We start from the raw sequence: 24,051 nt of genomic DNA on the forward strand, positions 1-24,051 counted from the left end.
TCCTACCCACGGCTGTCCTCAGCTTCCTCTTCATCTGGTAAACTGTCCACAGAGAGTTTGTCGTGAAGCAGATCCTCCTCACACACATCTCTATTTCTGAGTGGGTGCCCTCTGGCCACTGCAGCTGCACCTCTTCAGCACAAGTAGCTATAATTTCCTTTTTGCCCCCCAATTTAAATGTGCTTTTTTTGGCATGGCCTGTAAATAGATTTATGCTGCCAAGGCATATGAGGGGGACATTTGTGGATTGAGTAAAATAAAGCGAGGAAAATTGTAATCTGAAGAAGTTATATTAGAAAAGAATGGTTCATTAAAAATCATTAAAAAGATTATGTATCTAAGGTATCTAAGATGTCCCTCCAGTTTGATTATGCAAATACTGTCATGTCAGAAGCTCCATTCAATTCAATTCAATTCAGTTTATTTTGTATAGCCCAGAATCACAAATTACAAATTTGCCTCAGAGGGCTTTACAATCTGTGCACATGCGACATCCTCTGTCCTTCCATGTGTGGTCATTTTATAGATTACAAAATATTGAACATGTGACAGTTTAATGTATGTCCCCGGGTTATTTTTTTCTATCTGTCTGTACTTTCGGCAGCAGCTAATTTATCTGAGCTGCTAATCTTGCAGGGTTCTGTTTTAGCTCAACAGAGAAGGACATTTTTTATAATCTTGCAGAGTCATAAAGCCTTAATTTTCTTTTATTAATGAATTTAATCATTTTGTATAGAGGGTAACTTGGCTGAGCATACATATGCTTTTACGTCAACAAGCTGATTCCAGATGAATAGAACCAAAATTAAATAAAAAGACAAGAGGCAGGTAGAGATTGACTATGTTCTTAAAGTTACAGAGGTATGAGCGGTTTGATTTTTATTTTATTCCATGAGACTGCTGCATGAACAGCAAATTCAGTCTGGTCTCCAGCTCTCAGGGCTCCTGGAGCATTAAACCAGTCACTGGTGCGTGTTAAATATGGAGTGCCAGAGCCCCAAAGATGTGATACAAGATGGCAATTTTCCAACCCTGTGTATCAGAACCAGTGGTTATTACACCGCTCAGACGGGGGGCGACCAACTTTATCATATCAAAGCAGTGGTGAGCGTTATTATCACGAGTAATGAACCAGAAGGCAGCGTGGTAGAAGAAATGTAGGGACCTCAGGGGGAGGCAGCAGCATGTCGATATTTGACTTAATCCAGAACTGAGAGGAAAACTGGTGCAAAAAATGTATTTTTACAGGTCAGAGGGAAGCTGCTTCCATTGCTTCTCAATATGCCAAACATCTGTCACAGTCACAGTTTACCAACATGATATTAAAATTCAGAATTTTTATCTTGCCAGATATATAATATAAAGACTCTGACTCTTTCGATTGTAGAGAAATGCAAATTTTTGCCATCTATTTCTCTAGATTTAGAGAATGTCATCAATTGTATTGCATTTTATCAGAAGGTACTAATTCAAAGTTAATAAGGGCATCTTGTCTGCAGTTCCCCTCACCTTTACAGAGCATTGTAGCATTTTTCCGCTTATTATTTTTATGTTCTGGCCCAAAACTTTACTGTTCTGGTTCACTTTTACTGAAACCTACTTAACCTGCTCAGCACCAAATGGCAGACAGAAATAGTTGCCAACCTCCGGAGGAGGTTCAGATTTAAGTTTGTCTTGAATGCTTCTTGGATGCATTTACACTATCCGATTGGATAGTTATTCAATCGGGCCAAGACGCATGATGTAACTAAGTGTACATTTAATTACAGTGGCTTTGTTGACTAATTGGACAAAATAAGCATTAATTGGATGATTCATTATATCTAAAAACTTGTGGTTCGAAATTTTATTATTTTATTAAGGACAATGCCAACTATTTTTTTATTGGTACCCTGGTATAGTTTGTAACAGGCTGTTAATGAGGCTTCAAATGTACACCACAAATTATCCTGCAATGAATTTGCGTTCATAAAAGATAAAACAAGTTTGAATTTGTTAGTACTGCTTTGTGCTTAGTGTATGGTCTGTTGTTGCAGTGATGCTGACTGAAATTGCTTTAAAGCCACTATGCTGCGGTGCTATATATTATCTCCACGCAAGATTTAACTACAGAATAGTACATAACATCTGTCAGTTGTTTATAATTATAATTATTATGCACAACTTGTTGCGTGCGTGCAAATATCCAGGGCAGCTGAAACGTCTGTTCAGCAACACAGAAAACAGTATCATCAGCATAAAGGCGAATTTTTACATCAAATTCGATGTATATTGCAGAGGGAATGTATCTCAATAATACGTGTTTTATACATATATTGTGATGTTGCTACTTGTTTTTTAAAACATACAGTTAAATAGACAAATATATTCGTACTCACTTGATGTGCAAAGAGACAATATGTGTATTTGTGTGTGTTGGAGGGGTGTTGACAGAGACCCTTGGTGCTTTCTCTCTCTCTCTCTCTTTATCTCTAGGTTTCTCCACCCCTCTCTGTCACTCTCTCTCTGTTTTCCTCCCCACCCCTCTGTCATTCCATCAGGTCCTCACAACACACACACCACAGCCTCCGAACGCCTCATCTCCTCCACCAGAGCCAGAGAATCAGAGAGAGGGAGACTAGAAGTGACGGGAGAACAGCAGCAGCATCTCTGACAAGCATCTCCCTCACTGGGGACAAGAGGGGAGAAAGAGAGAGAGAGAGAGGTGGGGAGAGGAGAAGTGGGGAGTGAGGAGAAAGAGAGCAAACCCGTGAAGGAAATAACTTTTCAGTTGGAGGGAGGACAAGAGAGGGAGAGTTTGGAGGGTGGCAGTGGGGGGATCCGGAGCTTCATCTTCCCTTTTCTTTTTTCGGCTCTGAGCACTGCCTGCCACCTCTCTTCTCCTTCTCCCCCCTCCTCCTCCTCTATTCTTCCTCCTCTCCGCTCCTCTTCTCATCCCAAACCCCCTCTCCCAGCTCCCGCCGTGGGGTCACAGCTCTCCATCTCCCTCCCCCTCCCTCGCTCCCTACCTCCCCGGGCGCTGCTGGGAGCCTCCGGGCTGCTGCGCCGCAGGAGGATGTCTCGCAGGGAGTCACCGCCGCCGCCCTCGCCACCTCCGCAGCTGCTGGGAGTGCGGAGCGGGGAGGTGGAGCAGGAGGACCGTCCGGAGCGCGCCGAGCCGCTGTCCGACGCAGAGAGGGAGATCATCCAGGACACGTGGGGGCACGTCTACAAGAACTGCGAGGACGTGGGGGTGTCCGTGCTCATAAGGTGAGCTTCTGCAAGAAAACGAAAGATAATGATTTTATTTATCATTTTTGAAAGACTCCCAAGATTTGTCTCAGTGTGTGTAAACTTTCCAGCAACTGCTCATTGAATATATTCTTTAGCAGTTTAAGATGCTTGGTGTGTTTTTCTATCTGTTGCTCTCTTTGGATGTTGATGCTTAATTCTCACAGTGGATCCTGCAAGCATCTATACATTCTCTGAGATTAATTTGCCATGTAGTGCATCCTTAATAATTAGTGGCTGGAAGGTAAAGTAATGACATCCCTCTTCTCATGTGTCCTCTGTTGTTTGGGTTCTTTTAAACTCGGTTTGTATTTGCATCAAACACATAAAGACAGTGAGAACAAAGTCACAAAAAATGAAAATTGAAATGTAACCTATAAAAACGGAGAAAGCCTTTTTGGGACTTTTTTTTATCTGCTGTAACATTAAAGGCTCACTTGATTTGTTATGATAAGGGCTGCACATCTATGTTGATGTAAATTAGAATTACCTTGTATACTGTTAAAGGCACATTTGAAAAGTGTGTCAAAAGTATAGATATAAACAGTATAGGATCTAGGGAGAAAATCTCCAGACTAGAAAATGTAATTGAATAGCTGTCACACATCAAATTAATACATTTGATGACTTTATGAATACATTTCAGTGTTTTTTTATACTGCCTTTTAGAATATTTAGCCGTATTTTTATCATCAGAAATCACTGTTAGCGGTCTTTCATGTTTTGTCCCAATTTCCACCTGATCCTTGTTTAGAAGTTGAAACAGGTGACGTTTTGCCCCAAAATTATAACATCTTATTTTGAATGTGTAAAGGGAATCTGCTGAAATCTGGCATAGGTTGAAGTCAGAGAGATTTAGGGTCGTGTGGGCATGTTTGCGACGGGGTTGTCAAGACTACAAGAGCACAGAGTACACCTCCTTAGACAGGTCTTTTTTCTGCAAATCCCCTCTAAGCCCCTGTTGAACAGTGCCAGGCTGTGTGGCGTTTTAACCACAGTGGCCACGGTCAGAACTGCCCTCAATGGCCCAAAATGACTTTTCCTATATACTATCATTACGAAACGCATTGCTGTCACAAACAGCCAACCTGTTTGAATTGGACCCATTACGTCCAATACAAATTAAGAAGTTTAGAGTTTAAATTATTTTTGTGTTATTCAAGCAGGAAGTCAGCTGGCTCAGCCAAACCAGGGCTTAATGCCTAAACTCTGTTTGCCCAAAAACCACCTGGCTGCATGGAGAAACCTGAAAAAACATTTGAGCTGTATGAGCAGCTTTCATTGGCATGAATGAGGTGCCATCTTGGAAAATGGTATCCATCCATGATCCTTACAAGGCATGCATTATGCTTATGCATAGTCCTTACTTACGATAATGGCAATTATGAAGTTCCTCTTAGATTTTTGTCCACCATGTTTACCACACCAAACTCTCACCTAATCTCAACCATCTGTAACCATAGCATAATATTTTCAACTTTCAATAGACACATAATACTCATACACGACCAGTTTATTCCTTTAAGTTCATCCCTGCTGTGATCAATTATCCCAGGGTGATGATTTACTACTCAGTAAAACTGTTTTTGTTGTGTATCAGAGAGCCCATTATAAAATAAAAAATCTTGGTTTTTGCTGACCTTTAGTGGTTTAACTCCTCACCCTGCTGCAGTGAGGAAATAGCGCACTCCTGGGTGGGCCGGTACACTGTGACATCACTGTGGACGTGGTTACAGTTGTAACAGACTTTAACCCACAGAGGGCAGTGAAACACATATTTTCAGTCTAATGTTATCTAAATTCCAGTTGTCCCAGTGATTGTTCGCCACGTTTTGAGGTAGATTTTTTTTTTCAATGACAGGAAACATGACAATTATTAAGCATACAGAAGCACACACACCATTGAGATGGGTCGGCATCAACAGATACTGACACATTACGAAGGAACCCCAGTGATAACAGTGAACACACACACAAACACACACACATAAACCATTCACTGCACTCTTCCATCCACCTCTCACCAATAACCGAGCTGTGACAAATGAAGGGAAAGAAGGAACATTGCAATCCTCTCTCATTAAGATGCTGAAGAAATACTCCATAGAGCGCTTCTCCTCACACAACAGTATCACACGACACCCAACGACTCTAAGATTTTATGAGACGTTGAATATGTGCCTCGTTCTTTTACATTTATTTCAAATTCATGTATAAAAGACAGTTTATGCCTCATAAACTTTCATCTTTCAATGTACTCGAAGCACCTTGTTCTTACATTACTCACAGGGCTTTTGCTCACCATCACTACTGTCTTCTTAAGTTGTCAAAACTTATCCACAAAAATAAAATCTAACATTTTTCTCCAAGAGCCTAATCTTCAACAGGCAGTAATTCTGTGCAAAGCTTCACTGCAAAGTGTTGCAGACCAAGTGGATGCAACACGGCTTGACTGTGTTTTTCCTGCTTCTTTTCATGATTTTTTTTACTTATATATATCAAAGCAGAAGGACTGGATTCATTTTAATGTCCCCCGCTAAACTGTCTCAGTGTTACACTAAGAAAACCCTTAAGGGCTTGTTAAAATGGACAGCGAGTCGTAGCCAAGGAGACTGATGTGGGTGAGACAAACTGATTTTCGGTTTGGGGTGACGAGAATCCCTGAGGTAGAGTGGAAGAGGCAGAGAGCATCTTCAGTTTAAATATACATGTGTGTGTATGTGTGTGTGCTCTTATCTGTGGATGACAGTATCAAGCTTTGGCACTTGATATCTCCCTCCATGTCACACTATCTGCCTTCTCCTCTGTCACTCTGTCTTTCTGTTTTATAAATCTTTTTATTCCCTATTTTGACATTTTTTGCTCCCCTAATAAAAAGATGACATTTGTCTTCCTGTCAAAGTTCAGCTGGTTGTGATAACCATCAATATCAATTATGACAAACCTGCCAAGCACATTTCTTTACCCGGAACTTCTTGCTCACTCTGGTGAAAATTGACAACTTAGAGCTTCTCGTAGCCAAGGCGCAACATATTTGTGTTAAAAGGGTGCAAGACAGACAGACAATGACAGAATACGCCCATCTAGAGCTACAACTAATGACTATTTCCATTATGGATTTAATCATGGTTAGCACCATTCACAAATAACAGGAACAGTTATCAGCTTTGTCAGTTGCATTTTTTCGAATTTATGATTAATCACTTATTTTTGCCCAGAGCTTTCTAATAATAAAAAAACTTGTGAAATGAATAGTGACACATTTTAGGAAACTTGCTTATTCGCTTTCTTGTTGAGATTTAGACGACAAGATTGATACCACCCTCATTTCAGCATAGTAAATATGACGCCACAGCCAGTTTGCGTCGTTTAGAATAAAACTGGAAACAGCTAGCCTGGCTCTCTCAAAAGGTAACACAATCCTTTAAACTCACTACTTGGCACGTTGTATGTCCTTTCTTTTATCCGTAAAAAAAAATTGTTAAAAGTGACTTGGAGCAGTAACTTCCTGGACTCTCTCCGGTTGCCTGGCAACTTCAAGGTGAAGACAATACTCCAGAAAGTTATGGTAGCTTTAGAGGTGCCAGTAGGTGGATTTGATTACAGTTGGACAGAGCCAGGCTAGCTGCTCCTCACTGATTCCAGTCTTTATGCTAAGCTAAGCTAAGCTTACTGGCTGCTGGCTGTAGCTTCATATTTACAAACATGAGGGTGGTATCTTCTCATCCAACTCTACTCAAAGTGTATTTCCCAGAGTGTTAATAGTCCTTTAAGAATTTCCTCATTGCCAACTGTTTGTATTGTGGTACTAATAACAAAACAAAAAATCATCATCAGAGTCCAACATGACGGCTTCCTAATGCTTTTGTCCAAAACCCAAATATATTCAATTTATATTTATATACTGTTTATACTGTATATATATACACATAGCACATTACAAATATAAAACAGTAAAGCTGTAATGTTATTGCTTCACGTACCAGTGAGTCTTTCCTTGATAAAAGACTAAAATGCTAAATCTCAATTTGTTGCAGAATAATGTTCTGTTCTACCAATGGTCTCCGTGCTGCACAAAGTGTGTAATTATCAACAGTTGGCTGGCAGTTTGTCAGTTACCTAACATAACCTGAGGCGGACAGTCGGTCACAGTCTTGCACGGTTGAGATCTCATTGTTGAGATCAGTGCACAACGTGTGATCTCGGATTTGCATTTTCATGTCAATCTATGTGCCTTGATGCATGGAGAGAATAGACAGTGACAATAGCCTCAGTTGATCCCACCAATGCGTACAAATGCAATTGCATCAGGAGTGAGAGCTCCGCGGGCGTCTGCAGAACAGTGCATATGGCAGCTTTGTGAGGAAAATCAAACCCTGCATACTTTGACTCAAATGGTACTGTTACAGTGACAGTGCTGATGGAAGGATTCATGCACATTTTCACCAAGCAGAAGAGAATTCTGAATTCAAATCATACGACATTTTAAGGTATTTCATGCTGTATGGACACACAAAAAGAATTGGTTTACTGTAAGTGCTTAGTGGTATCTGTTAGTCATCACTGACGCTTACAGGTAAGGCCATTATTTCCATCAGAGAGAGCGCCGGCACGTACCATAACTACGCACATTGCTCTGGTTTTCTGCCAGGTTCATAGGCCAAGAGTTCATCCAAATTGAACTATTACCTCAAATGGGCTGAAAGTGCAAATTTCACTGCGAATTAGTTTTTTATTTTAATTAATATAAATTAGATTGAAAATTATTATCTTTAATAATAATAATATTTGTTTGTATGTATTCTCTCCAAACTTGCATGATGCTGCCTATCAGCGTTGAGATTATCTTCCTGTCATCCTCTCTCCTGACAAACGGACATTTTTGAATCAGAAACGATGAAAGCATATTGTCTGTGGCTAACCAGAGCTCTACGGCAGTACCTTATATTTGTACAGAGATCAGACAAAACTCGGTGTCTAAATGTATGTGTAGAAACCAAAGACTGTCAGTGTCTATGGTACAAATAATAACGTTGCTGCCGTATTTATGGCTGGATTACTTCTTGCAGTTACAAAGTTAGCAAAGTTTAGCATTGATTGATGAACCTTTAAGAACTTAACCTAACAAAGCTTCAATTCAGATATTGTACAAATGATTTGACAAGTTCAAATTTTAACCCAATGGCGCTAGATAAAGAGTTATCATAAGTCATCCTCTGGGAACCACGAATATCTGAAACAAATTTGATGACAATAACGCCCAGTAGTTAAAACAGAAAAAAGGTCAACCTGCCGGTGGCTCAGGAGGTAAACTCAGGGGATCACCAAAGTCATAATGATTTATTGTCTCGGGAACAAGAATGTCTGTACGAAATTTCATAGCAATAGTTGCTGAGACATTTGACTATAGGTGTACTAAAATCAGGACCTTGTGTAGTTTTCTTTTTAATTTGTCAATAATTAAGCCGGCAGCATGGAGTCACAGAGTTTGCCTTGTGAAAAAGCGTCCTTGAAGATCCGTCAGTGAGGCTCAAGGTTGTTCACTGTAATCCAAAGAATTATAAAAACCCTTCTAGGCCAATCAAAGAGTGATTAAGAAGCCTCACTAATGGTGCTGCTTTGGCTTTGATGACTTAATTTAAATGCAGAGACAGGTGCAAGAATGTGTTCAGAGCTCTGCAAAGTACTAAACACCGGCACTCTTCTCCCACAGGGACAAAATGTTTCTCACCATGCGTCTAGAGACATGCAGTTTTACCGTTCTGAAACATAATCAGGATCAGGTAGTCACTCTGGACCCCCATATATTCCCATCATGTATCCCTCCATTAAGAAAATAACCTGCACACCACCCATCATGCTATTGCAGGATGTTTGGCCCATTGGTACTCAGCATGTGATGAGTGCTTTCACATCTATTACTGCATCTAACAGCTGTATCCATATGCTGATGTTTTACATTACATCGTCTTAATACTGTTTTTTCTCACAATATTAAGGCATAGGTAAGCATTGTCAATTAAGTTTGAAAATGAAATGAGAACTTGCAGTTCCATATCTATAGAATAGATGAATTTGAGGCGGTTAAAATGTGGTTTCTGATATTATGTGAGTGTTAATATATGATGAGATGGCCTCATATGAAATAAAATATTTAGTATGGTTATGGTATGCTGAGGGTGAGGCATTGGTTATTGTTAATTAAAACTACAGTCCCTCTTATACTGGATTTTTGTGGCAACTGCTAGTGTTGATATTTGGAAGAAAAAAATAAATCTTTACATTACATAACGCATTACATAATTAAACAATCTCGATACGAATTCCTTAGTTCAATTCATTTTTTTTTTCGAACAGGATACATGAGTGGAGAATTTTACAGTATATATTAATCAACTTGCCAGTGCTTTTTGGTGGACAAACTGTAATAATGACACTGTTTCAAAATGGGTTAATTCATGTCTCTGGTCTCCTGCATTAAAGTCTGACATTCTACTCACCCATCACTCCAACCTCAACATCATTACTTTCCACATCACGACATAAAGGGTCCACTTCGTCCTGTGTTGGATGTCAATCATGAGGGACACGATCTTCCAGGAACCACACCCCAAATGAGTCAGTGTGATCCTTTAAATTGGCTTCTTTTAAGAAAACATACTTCCTAAAATATTGGTAAGCCATTAAAGTCTGAAATTCTGTGGGTCATGGGATCTGCTTTAAAGTGAGACAGGGGCTTTTGGATCAAAAAAAAGTCCTGCGCCTGTTGAATATTATTCTACAGGGGATTAAACAAACACAAGAAGACAGGCACAAAAAAAGGAACTTTTTTAGTCTTCAAAGAAAACATCAGAGCAGCACTCTGATTCTTAAAGCGCTGCAGTTAACTCTGTCTGAGCAGAACAAGAGCTTCTAGAACGTCTGTATTATTCCCGTCACCGAGGAAAAGAGGGTGTAGGTATCGTGACAGCTGGAAGAGCCAAGCTAGGAGTGCTACAGGCAAGCGGAGCCTTTGTAGGTCTAGCATGACATAGGATCTGGGGGATGTGGATGTACTGTAGTGTAGCGCAGCTGCCGAGGGCCAAACTCCAACTGGGAAGTAACTGTACTCGCAATTCTAGTCAGCTGGAGCACTGACAAGATTTAAAGTGGGTCAGAGCAGAAGTGTGTGTGTGTGTATGTGTGTGTGTTTACACATAGATCCATCTGTTTTTCAGTCAGTGTTTGTCTGTATGTCTGTAAATTTGTAGAGCTCTCCATTAGAAATGATACTTTGCATTGTTGTCAGTGAAAACTGACAATACTTTCTCCCATATGCCTTTAGCTAAGCTTGTGGAAACTTTCTGATTGCTTTGGCAAACTGAGCTGCTGTGAGCTCACAGTCTCTCTGTGAGGAAAACTGTCAAGCTGCTGAATCAAAACAAATCCTCCTAACAAGAATCCCACCAGACAATTTACATTTTCTTTGTTTATCTCTCCTCTTACATCCACCAGGGTGGTTTAAGAATGGAATTTACTACATCTGGACCTAAAATAACTCTTGTTGAACACACACGGCAGACCTAAAAAATAGACACATCAGAGATAAGTTTAATTTTCTCCAACATCACAATTCGTTCATGCTTTTGCTCTGTTAGACAACAGCTCAGCGCAGTCAGACGTGGTAGTTATAGTACCACTTGTATTTGATATTTACTGATTTTATTTTCTCATAACCAAATTAAACTAGAGTTCACTTTAAACCAGACTAGTAGTTAGGCTGTAGGGATGGCAATGCCAGTCTGTTTGTCGGTTAGTTCGTCACTTTGGTCCAGACTGAAATTTCTCGCCAATGTTGGATGGATTAAATTAGGGACAGATATTCGTGGTCCACAGGTGATGAATCCTAATGACATTGGTGATCCTATGATTTTTCATCTAGCACGATCACCAGTTTAAAATTTGTCCAATGCTTTGGACTCTGACCTGCAAAACAAATGACAATCCCATCAGCCTCAGCTGTACTCTGTGTATGGCTTGTTTGCTAATTAGCGGATATTAACATGCTAACACGCTTAACTTATACAGTGAACATAGTAGACATTGCACCTGCTAAACATCAGCATGTTAGCATTGTCATTGTAAGCATGCTAGCGTACTGCTGATAGCTTTTAGCTCAAAGCATGGCTGTGCCTTAGTACAGTCTGAAAGAGCTGCTAGCATGGCTCACGGGGTTTCAGACAGAAAGGAGCATTTGAACCAAAGGGGCTGTAGTTGGTAGGTGTTTAAGGTATTGCACTGGTGATACTATGAGAAATAAGCCATGAAGTCCAGTTGGAGTAAGAGATTAATGTGTTAAAGGCTTATCAGTCAACAAGTCATTGCACAGCGGGTTATAATAGGCTACTCACAGACAACTATTTTACAACAAAAGTTAAAATGGCAGAGACTATTTTCTCTTTCCTCTGGGCAATTGCAATGTGAAAAGTAGAAATTTGACGTTCACGTTGCAAACCAAACCAAGCTGCTGTTTATGTGTTTGGCCAACGCATCGCCTTGCTAGATGATCTTGCATTGAGCAGCAGCAAAAGTTTAACTTAGTTGAACCTGTTCGAAGTTAACCCTGCATTGTTCTGAATTGTTTAGCTGCAACTGTTTGCTCCCCCCAGCGCAGGGGGACGGTCTCCTCTCAAATATCTCGTTTTTAAAAAATATATATACCCTAGTCTTGTTAATACTCGATGGAATGCAAAAGAAACAGTGGCAAACATATTGTTAACGACAAAGAACGACCTAAACCATCATGTCATTTAACCCCGTTCAAACATACACCTTGTCATGTAAATATGGTGGCAATTTTTTAAATGTCGGTCGCATGTCTGAAATAAGCACTTGATTCCCTTTTACCAAAAAGTCAGTGCGGTATACTTTCTAGGTCGGACCTTGTTTCATGTCTCACTGATTAAAGCATGGTTTGATTAAAGGCTGATCCACTGTTATAAACAGCACCAGACAAAATTAAACACCAATCTTGAGAACACCTGCATCCAATTACACTCAATCTCAATTAACAGGGCCTCATTTGAACTGCTGCTGAAAGATTCTGCCAAGCACTTCCTGTCACAGTGATGGTGCAGAGGTTGATTACACACTTTACAGACATGAAAAAGAGCGTGTTTGCGTATGTGTGTGTTAGTTAATCATACTAAACAAAAAACTACTAACTGATGAAGGAAATAACAATATATAGATTTGAATGTGCATGAAAAGTCCTCGGTTGTATCGTTTGCGGACTGACTGAGGGACATGTTTTGAAATTGGAGAGAGAGTGCCTTTCTAGCCTCGAGCCATTTGTTTCTTGGGTAAATTCCTATTTTTCAAGCATGAGTTCCCACATGCTTTGGTCAAATGTTGTGATGCATGCATGGTTCTCATTATCATAGATATCCCCTGGCTTTATTATGGGCTTCTGATGGGATTTGTCCCAGTTAAGCTGAATAGATGTCAAAGCCTTATTGCCAACAACAGTTCAGAATGAATAGTAACAACAGTTTTAAGCAATTTTCCTGTTTGTGTAAAGTGCTTGTGGTCCTCATGCTTCACTCCCTCTCCAATTGGTATTCAGGATGTATCTATTGTGTTATTAGATTGGAAAGCTCTTTCAAAAATACAATACCAAAAACAGAAGATTATACACAGCAGGAGCATTTTCCCTCTGCTCATTTCTAATTGCTCCTCTCATTTTCCCGAACCTTTCTTCAATGCAAACCAGCAAAGAAAAACGCAAACAAAACAGTAGAGAATATATAAAAAACGAAACTATAATTTTAATTATGTTATGTTTGTGGAAGGATATGGCATCATTAGAAGGAGTGTTTACTTTGGTTGCCTTAGTTCAGGTATAAGCGTCAAACTCATAGGCAGGATTGGCATTTACGCCACTATTTGCGTGACACTTAACGGCATGTTGTTCCTGTGAAACGGTTGCAGTTATCTTTCGGCAACAAAACCCCAGTTTCAGCCACATTAAGGTTTGTGCAACAAAACCACTTAGTTAGGTCTAGGGAAAACATCAAGATTGGGCGTAGTAAGTCAGGTACAAAGAAGAAAAATACATACGGAAACAATGTAACAGGAAATTGCTTCACTAACATTACTAACCGTACTTAAAAAACAATATTATGTTTGACCCATCTACCCTAATGGTCTCTCTCACATTTTATACTACTTCACTTGTTCAGAGCGTAACATATTCACGCAGATTTGTTTACATTGCAGTCATTCCAGACTAATGACGTACAAATGACATGGAAAAAGCAAGAAATGCTTATTGCACGCAAATTGACATACAAATTATGTCATTCATACACAAATTGGTGAGAGCGGGCTCCAATGCTACAGTTCAGATTCCCTGCTCAACCCCAAAAACAGTCAGATAATACAATTTTGACCTGATGTTGGCACTAGATGAGAAGTCAGAAAAACGTTGTGACTATTCATCCAGAGGGTAACATGAATATCTGTACAAAATATAATGGCGATCCATCTTATACTTGCCGAAATATTTTACTCCCACCACAAATGTCAACCTCATGGTGGCGCTAGAGGAAAAGTCAGAGGATTTATGTTATTAGGATTAATCCTCTGGGGACCACAAACTGAAATATTTCGCAGCCAAACATTAAGGGAAGGCACGCCATATTTTGTTTTATCCAAACCAACTGTCCTCACTCCTGTACGGCTTTCCTGCTCAACAGTCTCTCCTCCTACCTAACAGGTGGTGTTTACAGAAAACTTATAATAACATGTATTGCTTCCATAATAAGAATGTATTTATAATCTTATGACAAACGGCTGGGAGAGTTATAACATAGGGTGGTCTGTTCAAGTATAGCAGACATGGGAGTTGACTGACACCTTCATCACCTTGATTATTAGAGCAGGCAATCTGTTTCTACAACATCATTTTTAGTAAAGTGCACCAGGTTTTTTGATGAGGAAAAAACTGTGAATAAGATGTGAGGTGTATTTTGGGACATGGAAAACATGCTGAACTTATCTCCAGGGTATTTATAAGCACATCTCTGGTAAACACAATATTTAAAGTGTTCCTTGTGGATAAACTCAGTTCTACAAATCTGTGGATTAAATCAATTTATAGACTAGCTAATAGTAGTGGAGTCACAATTCTTCAAATCCCAGATTTGATTTGATTTTAAGGTCGAGGACAGCCGTAGTTTAAATTACATCAGCCTGGATCAAAGTGGTGGAGTGAATAACTTACATTGCCATCTTCAGAGTTATGCTGCTATCATGACTTTTTTTTTTTTTGGTCTAAATTTATTTGAAATGTCTTTGCCTTCTTAGGTTCTTTGTCAACTTTCCATCGGCCAAACAATACTTCAGCCAATTCCAGGACATGGATGACCCAGATGAGATGGAGCGAAGCAGCCAACTTCGACACCATGCCTGCAGGGTGATGAATGCCATCAATACTGTGGTGGAGAACCTCCATGACCCAGAGAAGGTGTCGGCAGTGTTGGCTCTGGTGGGAAAGGCTCATGCTATCAAACACAAGGTGGAGCCCATGTACTTCAAGGTGACTTCAAGGAATAATTCATTGTCTGATACTATTAGATGGTTTGTACATTATTAATCTGTGATTAGGAGGATTGTTACCTTATGATAAAGTATATAACTTGACCTCTTTAGTGTCAGCCTGCCACATTCTGTTTACTTTGATCGAGGTTAATTGATATTTCAAAGAATAGCCTTCAACAATTACACAAAGTACACTGCCACAGGTATTGTCAAACTGCTAGGAGATGTATCGCTTTATAAATTGGGCCACTTGATTCGTGTGCCGATGCAACAAAATAAATGTCTTGAAAAATAATTGTCTGGTTAAGCCGCACAGTGAAAGTGTTTTCTTGCTTCAGCAGCCCCTTGAATTATCAAAGCATCCTATGAGAGCCATTTAGAAATGTTCTTTTTACCAACCTAATACCACAGAGTATCCTCCTGCCTATTTAAATTGACTAAGGCCAAAAAAATCCTGTTCCTGTTTTGCTCTGATCTGTGTTTTTTTATCTCTCAAATGCAGCTTGTTTCCTCCTGTGTGCGGAAATGCATCAAATCGTTAAGAAGTTTTAAGACATGACAGAAAGAGTGTATAGACAACATATTTCACCCCTAGCTTCCTACCGGGTGAGGTCAATAGTGTGCTCTGTAACAGCTGTAACCACAGCAACAGTGATGTCACAGTGTACCGACTCACTCCGGAGTAAACTTCTTCATCACTGCAGCACAGTGAGAAGTCAAACCACTGACTGGAGGTCAGCAGACACAACATTTAAATGAACTCTTTAAGTATATGAATAAAACATAAATATGAATTACAACTCAATGTAAAAAAAAAAAAAAAAAAACACACAAATGTAAGAGGCGATCACAAGTGTACAGTATTTTATGTTATGTTAATTTATAGAAGAACTACAAAGAACAACGTATCAACCTAGTGATACAGAGTGCTATACAAATAGTAAGAAAGCAGTTCACAATTTCTCGACTATGACTGCCTGTTAACCTGAGGGGGAGGCCAATGGGTGGGCTCTACACTTCCATGAGGATGCCATTGGTTAGGACGTATTTATCAGCTGTAACAGCCACATGACCACAGTGCACAGTGGCGTGCAGCAAGTGGGGCATGATCACATGCACTAAAATGCACTAAAAGGCATGTCAACAAAACAAGGAGAACTTCTGATAACAACAGAGAAGGAGTGACTTCATTCTCTGTTCAGGTAGACATTACTCCACTATATCTTTACATAGCAAATAGTTGTTTGCTGTTATATTAATGCTCTAAATATCTAAGTTAACAGCTAAAAGTTATTTTACTGCCAGAGCAGTAGGTGCTGATTGTCCGAGAAGGAAAGAGAAGACAGAATCACAATAATTGTCGTCAGTGTGCAACCCTGGTTATTAAATATGCTTCCCTCTTTATCTTATTCAAGAGGGGAAGCATATGCTTCCTCCCTTCAAGTCTTTTGAATGTCGACTGCAGTTGGTTCATCAATGCAGCTGTGAAGAGGACACATTACCGCCATTTAAGCATCCCTCCACTGCTTCCGATTGCCTTTGGAATGCCTTTTAAGCTTTAATTGATCACTTTGTGAATATATCATTAAATTGATTAGTCCCACTGTGTATTCCCTGTACCGGTAACCTCTTATGTACATGGGAAACTCTTCATTTTATATTTTTGTGGCGATCATGACGGTGGTGAACTTGTTGTGTGAAACAGCACATCATCATTATTGAGATTATTTTTTTCTGATTAATTAATCATTTTAAGTGCTTATAACTCAATATGCCAAACTTTTTTGCTGGTTGAAGCTCCTAACATGTTTGAACTTTTGGGTTTTATATAATTTTCAATAAATATATATACTGGATTATATAGACCGAAAAAGACTGCACCAGCTGAACATGCAATTTATTGAGCTTTAAAATAAATTTCTTGGATAAACAATTTTGCCCAAAAAATTCTTAGTCAAAGTCCTACTTAAAGGCGCCATTGTTTCCGGGGGTTTCTACCACATCTAATGGCCTTCCTTCCTGCATGGAGTTGCTCAGTTGCTATGGAGATGGTTTAGTTTAGTCTCACCTCTCTAGCAGGTGGTCATATCGGGGGACATTTCGACACCATACCACTACTGTTTAATCTTTCTTAGTGTGTAACAGTTTAATTGCCACGGTGAGAATTGAGGGGGCTCTGTCCAACCACCGCTCATCTACTACATTTAAATAAAACTCTTTATTATTGCTTTCCTTTCCTACCTTTTCACTCCCTACCTGTGTTGTACTTTCTCTCTACTTTGTCATGTTCTTTCCCTTTGTATTGCTGTCCACCCACTGCTCCTATGCTTTCCTGTTATCATTTTCAATTCTCGCCTCGCCCACTTTTCTGTGAGAGCGAATTGGATTCCTTATTTCCACTGCTCTGCTTTCACTTTACATTACTCTCTTTTCTTCCACCTGCCATTATCTTGATAGATCTCTTTCTCCTTTACCCCCCATGTTAATCAAGTTTCTTTTTTCACCCTCTTTCCTCCCAGATCCTGAGTGGTGTGTTGCTGGAGGTGTTGGCGGAAGATTTCCCAGAGTTCTTCCCGACAGAGGTGCAGATGGTGTGGACCAAACTGATGGGGGCGGTGTACTGGCATGTGACAGGGGCCTACACAGACGTGGGCTGGCTCCAGGTCTCTAGCTCGGCGGTGTGAAGAGTTTGGAAGAAGAGGGGGTAAAGGAGTTTCAATTGCAAGCAGTTCTGTGAGGATGGCTTCACAAACATGGATGAGATTAACGTGGTAATCCGTGCTACTCTGTACTTCATTTTGGTGACATTTTGGGTGCTAAGCCTTTATTGCTGTGGTGTTTCTACATGACACTTCCCAGAGATCACTTGGACACCAAACAATGTAGCCAGACGACAATTTACTTTCCTTCTAATGAGGTTTTAGCCAGTGTAAGTGGTACTTTGGTCTGTGTGTTTTTAGCCATGGAGGCTATCACTGCTAATGCTAACTATCCAGTTCTTCTACCTTGCATTAAAAAAAAAAAAACGACTGTTGCTGCCAAATTACAACACACATCATGAAATGACCCTTCACTTAGCCTGGCCCCCTTAGTTACAGTTGCTAGGCCTGTCAAACTTTCCAAACTAGTCACATATACAATGTGAAATGTTGTGGTGTCAAATTCAACACTCACAGTTTTGAACCAATAGCTCCTTGATTTCTGACAGTGGCAGGCTTCCTATTTTCAGCTCAACACCTGTAACAACAACTGTTTTTATCAGCTATCGCTGCTTATTAATGTTAGCGAAGTCATTTATTTGATATTGCCATTTCCAACCAACTCATTGGTTGATCCGGCTACATAACATCTACGTCATATTATGCTAAAAGGCTGAAGCAACATCACAAGTAAAAGCATGACATCCTCACCATGAAACACATGGACCATGTACAACACATGGAACAAAGGAGGAGTATTGTTATTGTGGCATAGCTATATACAGTAGTTCTATCATTATGGTACAATATGATCATAGAAAAATGTGAATAAAAATACTGTATTATAGTACAGTTATCTAAGGGAAATGAAAAAGCGCTGAGGTAGGTTATATGTAATAAGCTAGTTAGCCGGACAATGCGAACAATTTCAGCTTAACACCCAATTAAATATACTGCACTCTTTAAACTTTTGGTGTTGTGTTTTTGTTTTAAAAAAAAAAAGAAAAAAAAAAAAAAGAAACAGCACCCTCCAAACTCGTGAATACCATCCTGTATATAACCACAGCTTCATACGCACCGCTTTAGCATGTGGAGGAATCCAAAGCTCGTGTGTCGTTACAGATAGGCTAACGCTGTTCAGGGTAGGGTTTTAGTGAACGGTCATCTGGGGATGGCAAACATTTATTTATACGAAAACGTCGCAGATTCTTACTTTACGGAGTTACTCTTTGTGGAAACCTGCGGTCAGACAGGCAAAGCCGCACATATGACTACACCTCATGATATTATGAAAAAGAGATGAAGAAGTGTTTTAGACAGGAAGTGATGTTAAAGCTCTGAGAGGGGGGCTGTTAGCTGTTGAAGCCCCAGCTATGGGACCATGGAGCTGCTGACTGTTAATAGATGATCTTTGTGTCCTACTACAGTATATCCTCATGTTTTAGGGGATCCGTGCCCCTTTCTCTATCTCTATTGATGCATTGTGTGCTCTTAATGTCTTGTTTAACTTTACCCGGCTGTTGTTTGTATAAGTGTACAGTGGGCAAGTGTGCATACTCTTCTGCCTTCGTTTACGACTCATTGACAAGTCGGTCTGCTGACGTGTTAGAGAGGGCTGTTTTCTTTGGCTAAAAGTCTCGGACTAGCAACGATGCTTTAAGTTTCTTCTTGCCACTTTTATCACTTTCGTTACGCAAACATTGCGATGGAAAAAAAAATCAGCAGGTGGACACAATCAGCAACCGCACATGTACACACTCACACACAGGCATGCTATGAGACCTCCCCTGTTCTAATATTTACAGGACTGTCGGTTGGTTTACCTCTTCAAAACCCCATCAGAGAGACGTGAGGCATTAAAGGCTCCATTAAGGGCTTTAGAAAGTCACTCTTGAGGTCTATGGAAAACATGCCAGCTTAAGAAGTGCAATCACTCCGTTTCCTTGGATCTCTGAACCATATAACACAAGAAATGATATCCAAATACATGGAATGCATTGAGCGAATTGTACTGCCTTTGCTCTAACATGACGGATGCTTTCTCCATATTTGAAAAGGGGAGAGTTGGAAGCCTCACAGTTTCTCTCTAAACTCACATGCAGACGTCATATTCAGTTATCCGCCGCTCCTCAAACCTGCTGCATACTGTCAAAAGTTAACTATCTTTACCTAACATAACCTCATCCTCTTGTCACCGGCACTTCAGTAATCAGACTCCTGCTAGCTGTCCCCATCTGCGAGTCGCTCTCTGGTCAATTCCCAAACATACACGGTAAATCCGTTTAGGATGGATATTTGATCCAATCTTGGGTTTGCACGTCCTGTATCTCCCATCTGACCCCCCTTAGCATCGGCATCTGGCAATAATGAGGAAGTAATGAGTCTCCTCTCCTCCTCATTTGGTCATTCATCTACTGTAACTTCCCATTGCCTCTGTTAGAGCCACGTCGCTGAGACCAAAAAACAATTATGACTGGACAGATGGTCTTAAACGCAACAATCCACCACGCCATTCATAATAAATTCTTTATAAATTCATTCACTCCAAAACATTGACATAATGTTTAAAGTGACTTCCTGAAAGTATTAATTACACATTATGCATCGTCTTAGACCAGTGGTTTCCAAACTTTTCCTACCATGCTTCCCTTTGGAATGCAATTTTATGATCTATCAAGAACTGCATGGTTCTGATTAGTCTCTGTCATGCAAAGGAAAAAAATGCAATTAAACCCAAACTGCCACACAAAACCCCAATTATCTCCTGCTGTAATGACAGTAATCTCAAGGGCAAAGAAATACTTCATATTTTGGATCGGAGGGATATGTTTTTCTTTACTCCCCTTTCAAAATTCTCTCCATCTTGTTCTTTACCACTGATTTTCATCACATCTGTGTTTGGAAAGCATAGTTTATTGTCATCATGATATTAGAGTTTTGTTTCCTAGAAATAAGGAGATAATTAATATTCTAGGAAAAATCCTGAGCTAACAAGATAATTGAACTTGTCATAATGATAACAGGATTAAAACAATAATTGCAACCCCAGCTTGGCTTCAGTATCTGTAAAAACTAACCCGCTTACATTAAAAACAAGTTTACTTAGAGCTCTCATTAAACGAGTTCCTTTCCCAGTTCAACTGGAGAGTCGCAAGCCAATAAATGGATAAAAATACACACAGGAGTCAAACAAACCTCAAAGTACGCTATTTCTACTTTGACTCAAATAGCTCAGGAGGCAGTAAAGCTGTTGTCGGCCGTAAATGATCCGTTTCAAAACACACACCAGTCCCATTCTTTGCCTTTTCTTCTGACGTCAGCGTCCCTCTGAGGTCAGACCTCAAGCAGCTCGAGGGTTCAGGACTATTTCTGTTCCCCTGACATCTTGTTTATTAAACACTGTGTGGTGTGAAAAACGTCTGCAAACACACATGACGGAGATGAACTGTTGTTCTCGCTAAGCTGCACGTTTCGTTTCCCTCTTTGTCTGTATGCAGCACACCATAAACACACACAAGTTCAATTATGTGCAGACACATCCCAATCACACTCTCTTTCTTTATTACTTTTCCACACAAACACACACACACACACACACACACACGATCTTGCATTAAATGGGTGAGTTGGGCATGTCCTCGCATGCCAAGTGTACTACAGCCGCACTTATTCCAATATATGTTTTCAATCATCTAAGGATGAAAATTAGACAAACTTGGCTCATTAATTTATTTCACACGTTCATTCTCAAATAAGGGCATCACAGCATATGTGGAACTATGTGGTTTTTGTTGTGCAATGTTTCTGTCCATCAGTTGAAAAGTTAGGACTTTATATTTTTCTAAATATATCTATGAGAAGGATTCTATGTATTTGAATACTCTATATGAATATGTCATTGTGTACTGCGTTGTTGGTGGGAGCGAGTGCAGTGGCTTTGTATTGTTTTGAGCATGTTTGCACAGCCAACCACAGACTTGTACCTCTGCAGACCTGGTGAAAATGAATCATGACCGTCAATAAAATATACTTGTAAATTTGTCTCTGACTGAGTTATTTTTTTAAAGAACATATTCTGCTCTGATACGTAGATAGATGAACAAGATTGAGCTTCTTGTTATGCAAGTTTTCACTGCATACAACCAACATGTCACCCAATATGCTTATGTCAACATTCGGGCTGAAATGGTTTAGAAATATTACTGGTGAAATGATGAGCACACAAGTTACAAAAACAGAAGATAAGAATAAGCTCAAATAGAATTAAACAGAAGAATAACAAATTAGAGTGCACAAGAGAAAACCACAAAGAAGTAATAGAAGGCATTTGCAAACAGAAACGTTTAGGTTTATGGCCCGTAAAGTACGCAGTAATTCTTCCCAGTATACAATGTCGTTTTTTTTAACAGTACACTACATACTGATAGGACATGAAGGTGCAGCAGAAGATGTAAAGTTAGGAAATAAGAGGGAAATAACCTGGAAACAACATAATAATAATTTACACTGGAGGCATTTACTAACTAACAGGTACCAATCTACTAACCTCAGTTACTACAGAAGATGACACCTTAAATTGGGAAAAAATGTTATGCTGTTTGTTGTGGGCTGTAATCTAAAGCGTTACTTTTAAGACTGAATCTAAAAGAACTGAGAGCGCTGCAGATATTTGGTGCTCAGTTAAATGAATGCTGCTTCTCCTTGGGAAGTCTTGATGGTTCATAACATAGCAGCATATCAAAGAGGTATTTTGGCCCTAAACCATTCAGTGATTTATAAACCAGTTGTATTTTAAGAAGCAGTTCTTTGACACACTTGGAGCCGGTGCAAAAATCTGAGAACTGGTGTGACGTGGTCCACTTCGCTGTTGTTAGTGAGGACTCTGGCAGCAGAAACTAAGGAGAATGGATCATTTTTCTATGTTTTCTTTTTGTTTAAATGATTTTGATTAGCATGTTTTTGTTTCAGTCTTTGCAGTCTATTCCTGTTCTGTTTTTTAAAATCTCCTCAGCCAAAGGTGAACCTGACCCAGATAACCCCACGCAGCTCATATCTGCTGCCGGCAGGTAGTCAGTGGCAGACACTCTGCTTGGCAGTCCCACCGTTTCAGGAACAAGAGATAATTAAATGGAATGAGATGTAAATGTTCCTAATCAATGATTAATGGTTTCCCGTTCGCTGCTTGACGCTCCAGGCGAGACTCTATCTCAGGCTCCAGCGGGAGGTTCATGCAGGGAGGCAGACAGTCATTTTTCAAATCCATACAGTAATTTATTCAAAGAGTACATCTTATCATCAAAGACAGCTCTGTTATATCTGCTTTCTGAATAAAGGGGATTTTTTAAATACTTTTATTTTCCTAAAGGATTTCATGAACACTGTATTTCAGAGTATTTTATTTTAAGTATCTTTCACACTGGGTTACTGTGTGATGGTTTGGTTAAAAATGTACTTAAAGGATGAGCTAAAAGGATAGTTAGGATATAACGTTTATTGTCTGGTTCCCTGGCTCGACTAAAAGGAATAATGCAGCTAAAAACCGCAAGAGTCTGAAAAAAGAGTCAGTACAGATAACTGTACAGTGTGGTCCACAGGACACTGACTTGTCACCATGGCGACACATTTTCCCAGAGCGCTGGCAACATAGCCCATGTTGCCAGCGCTCTGGGAAAATGTGTCAACACACCTGGACAAACTCTACTTTGCTCTTTGAGAACACATAGAGGCTAATAATTGGTTAACTTTGAGGAGCAGGACAGGAAGCATTACTCAGAAGCAAAAAAATGTCAACAGAAAATATATTTACATATTTTCTGACTTCAGATACTTAAGCTTTTAGAAACATTTATCTTTTAATTGTGAGTCTAGCACATTGTTTTCTCTTCATCACACTACTGTTTGGTTCAGTCCCACCACTCTCATTACCTTTGTATCCAGTCCAATACAAAGGTCTAATAAACCCACTGTAGCCTGCATTACCTGCCTAGGAGACTAGCTAGAGTTAGCCACTGGCTAGTAAATATTGGACATATATGTATTTTATTGGCAGAAACACAATTTCAAATTGATGCTAATGTTGCTATGAATCTGCTGGATGTGTAAATAGGCAACTTGTTGCTAGCTTGTATTTACAGCATGAGATGAATGTTCTGTTTATAGCTTCTTCCACTGTGCTGGAAGTGCTCCCAAAAACAGGTAATGCAGCTTTTAAGACCCTTAAAGGAGGTGAAGGAACATCAAGCAACTCCCTCCTTAGTGGATGGAGTTTGCCCAGTTGTCATGGAGATGGACTCCATCCTCTCGGAAGAAGAAGACAAAATATACATACTTAAAAGCTCTAAAAAGCTTCTTGGAGATGGACTTTGAGTTAAACAATTTTGTCAGACTGCTTTTTCCAATGTTAAGAATAAACTAAATGTTGCATGCTTATAATATGTCACAAACCTACGAGTGTCGTTTATTTTAAATGCATTCTGTATGTCAACAAATAAATTGCATGGCA

The 24,051-nt window shown here is 39.7% G+C and overlaps 1 protein-coding gene across 1 annotated transcript; it reads left to right on the forward strand.

Moving 5' to 3' along the window:
- Window positions 1–2,683: 2,683 nt before the first annotated feature.
- cygb2 (cytoglobin 2) lies at window positions 2,684–21,557 on the forward strand. The gene is made up of 3 exons (XM_054604403.1): window positions 2,684–3,249; window positions 14,617–14,848; window positions 17,370–21,557. The coding sequence occupies exons 1-3, from the start codon at window positions 3,056–3,058 to the stop codon at window positions 17,532–17,534; spliced, it is 591 nt and encodes a 196-aa protein (XP_054460378.1). The 5' UTR covers window positions 2,684–3,055; the 3' UTR covers window positions 17,535–21,557.
- The last annotated feature ends 2,494 nt before the right edge of the window (window positions 21,558–24,051 follow it).

The sequence above is a fragment of the Anoplopoma fimbria genome, chromosome 9, assembly GCF_027596085.1.
Source record: "Anoplopoma fimbria isolate UVic2021 breed Golden Eagle Sablefish chromosome 9, Afim_UVic_2022, whole genome shotgun sequence".
NCBI lineage: Eukaryota > Metazoa > Chordata > Actinopteri > Perciformes > Anoplopomatidae > Anoplopoma > Anoplopoma fimbria.

Coding starts and splice junctions, on each gene's coding strand:
- cygb2 (XM_054604403.1), top strand. CDS start 3,056: ATGTCTCGCAGGGAGTCACCGCCGCCGCCCTCGCCACCTCCGCAGCTG. Junction 3,250..14,616: donor GGGGTGTCCGTGCTCATAAG/GTGAGCTTCTGC, acceptor TTGCCTTCTTAG/GTTCTTTGTCAACTTTCCAT. Junction 14,849..17,369: donor TGGAGCCCATGTACTTCAAG/GTGACTTCAAGG, acceptor CTTTCCTCCCAG/ATCCTGAGTGGTGTGTTGCT.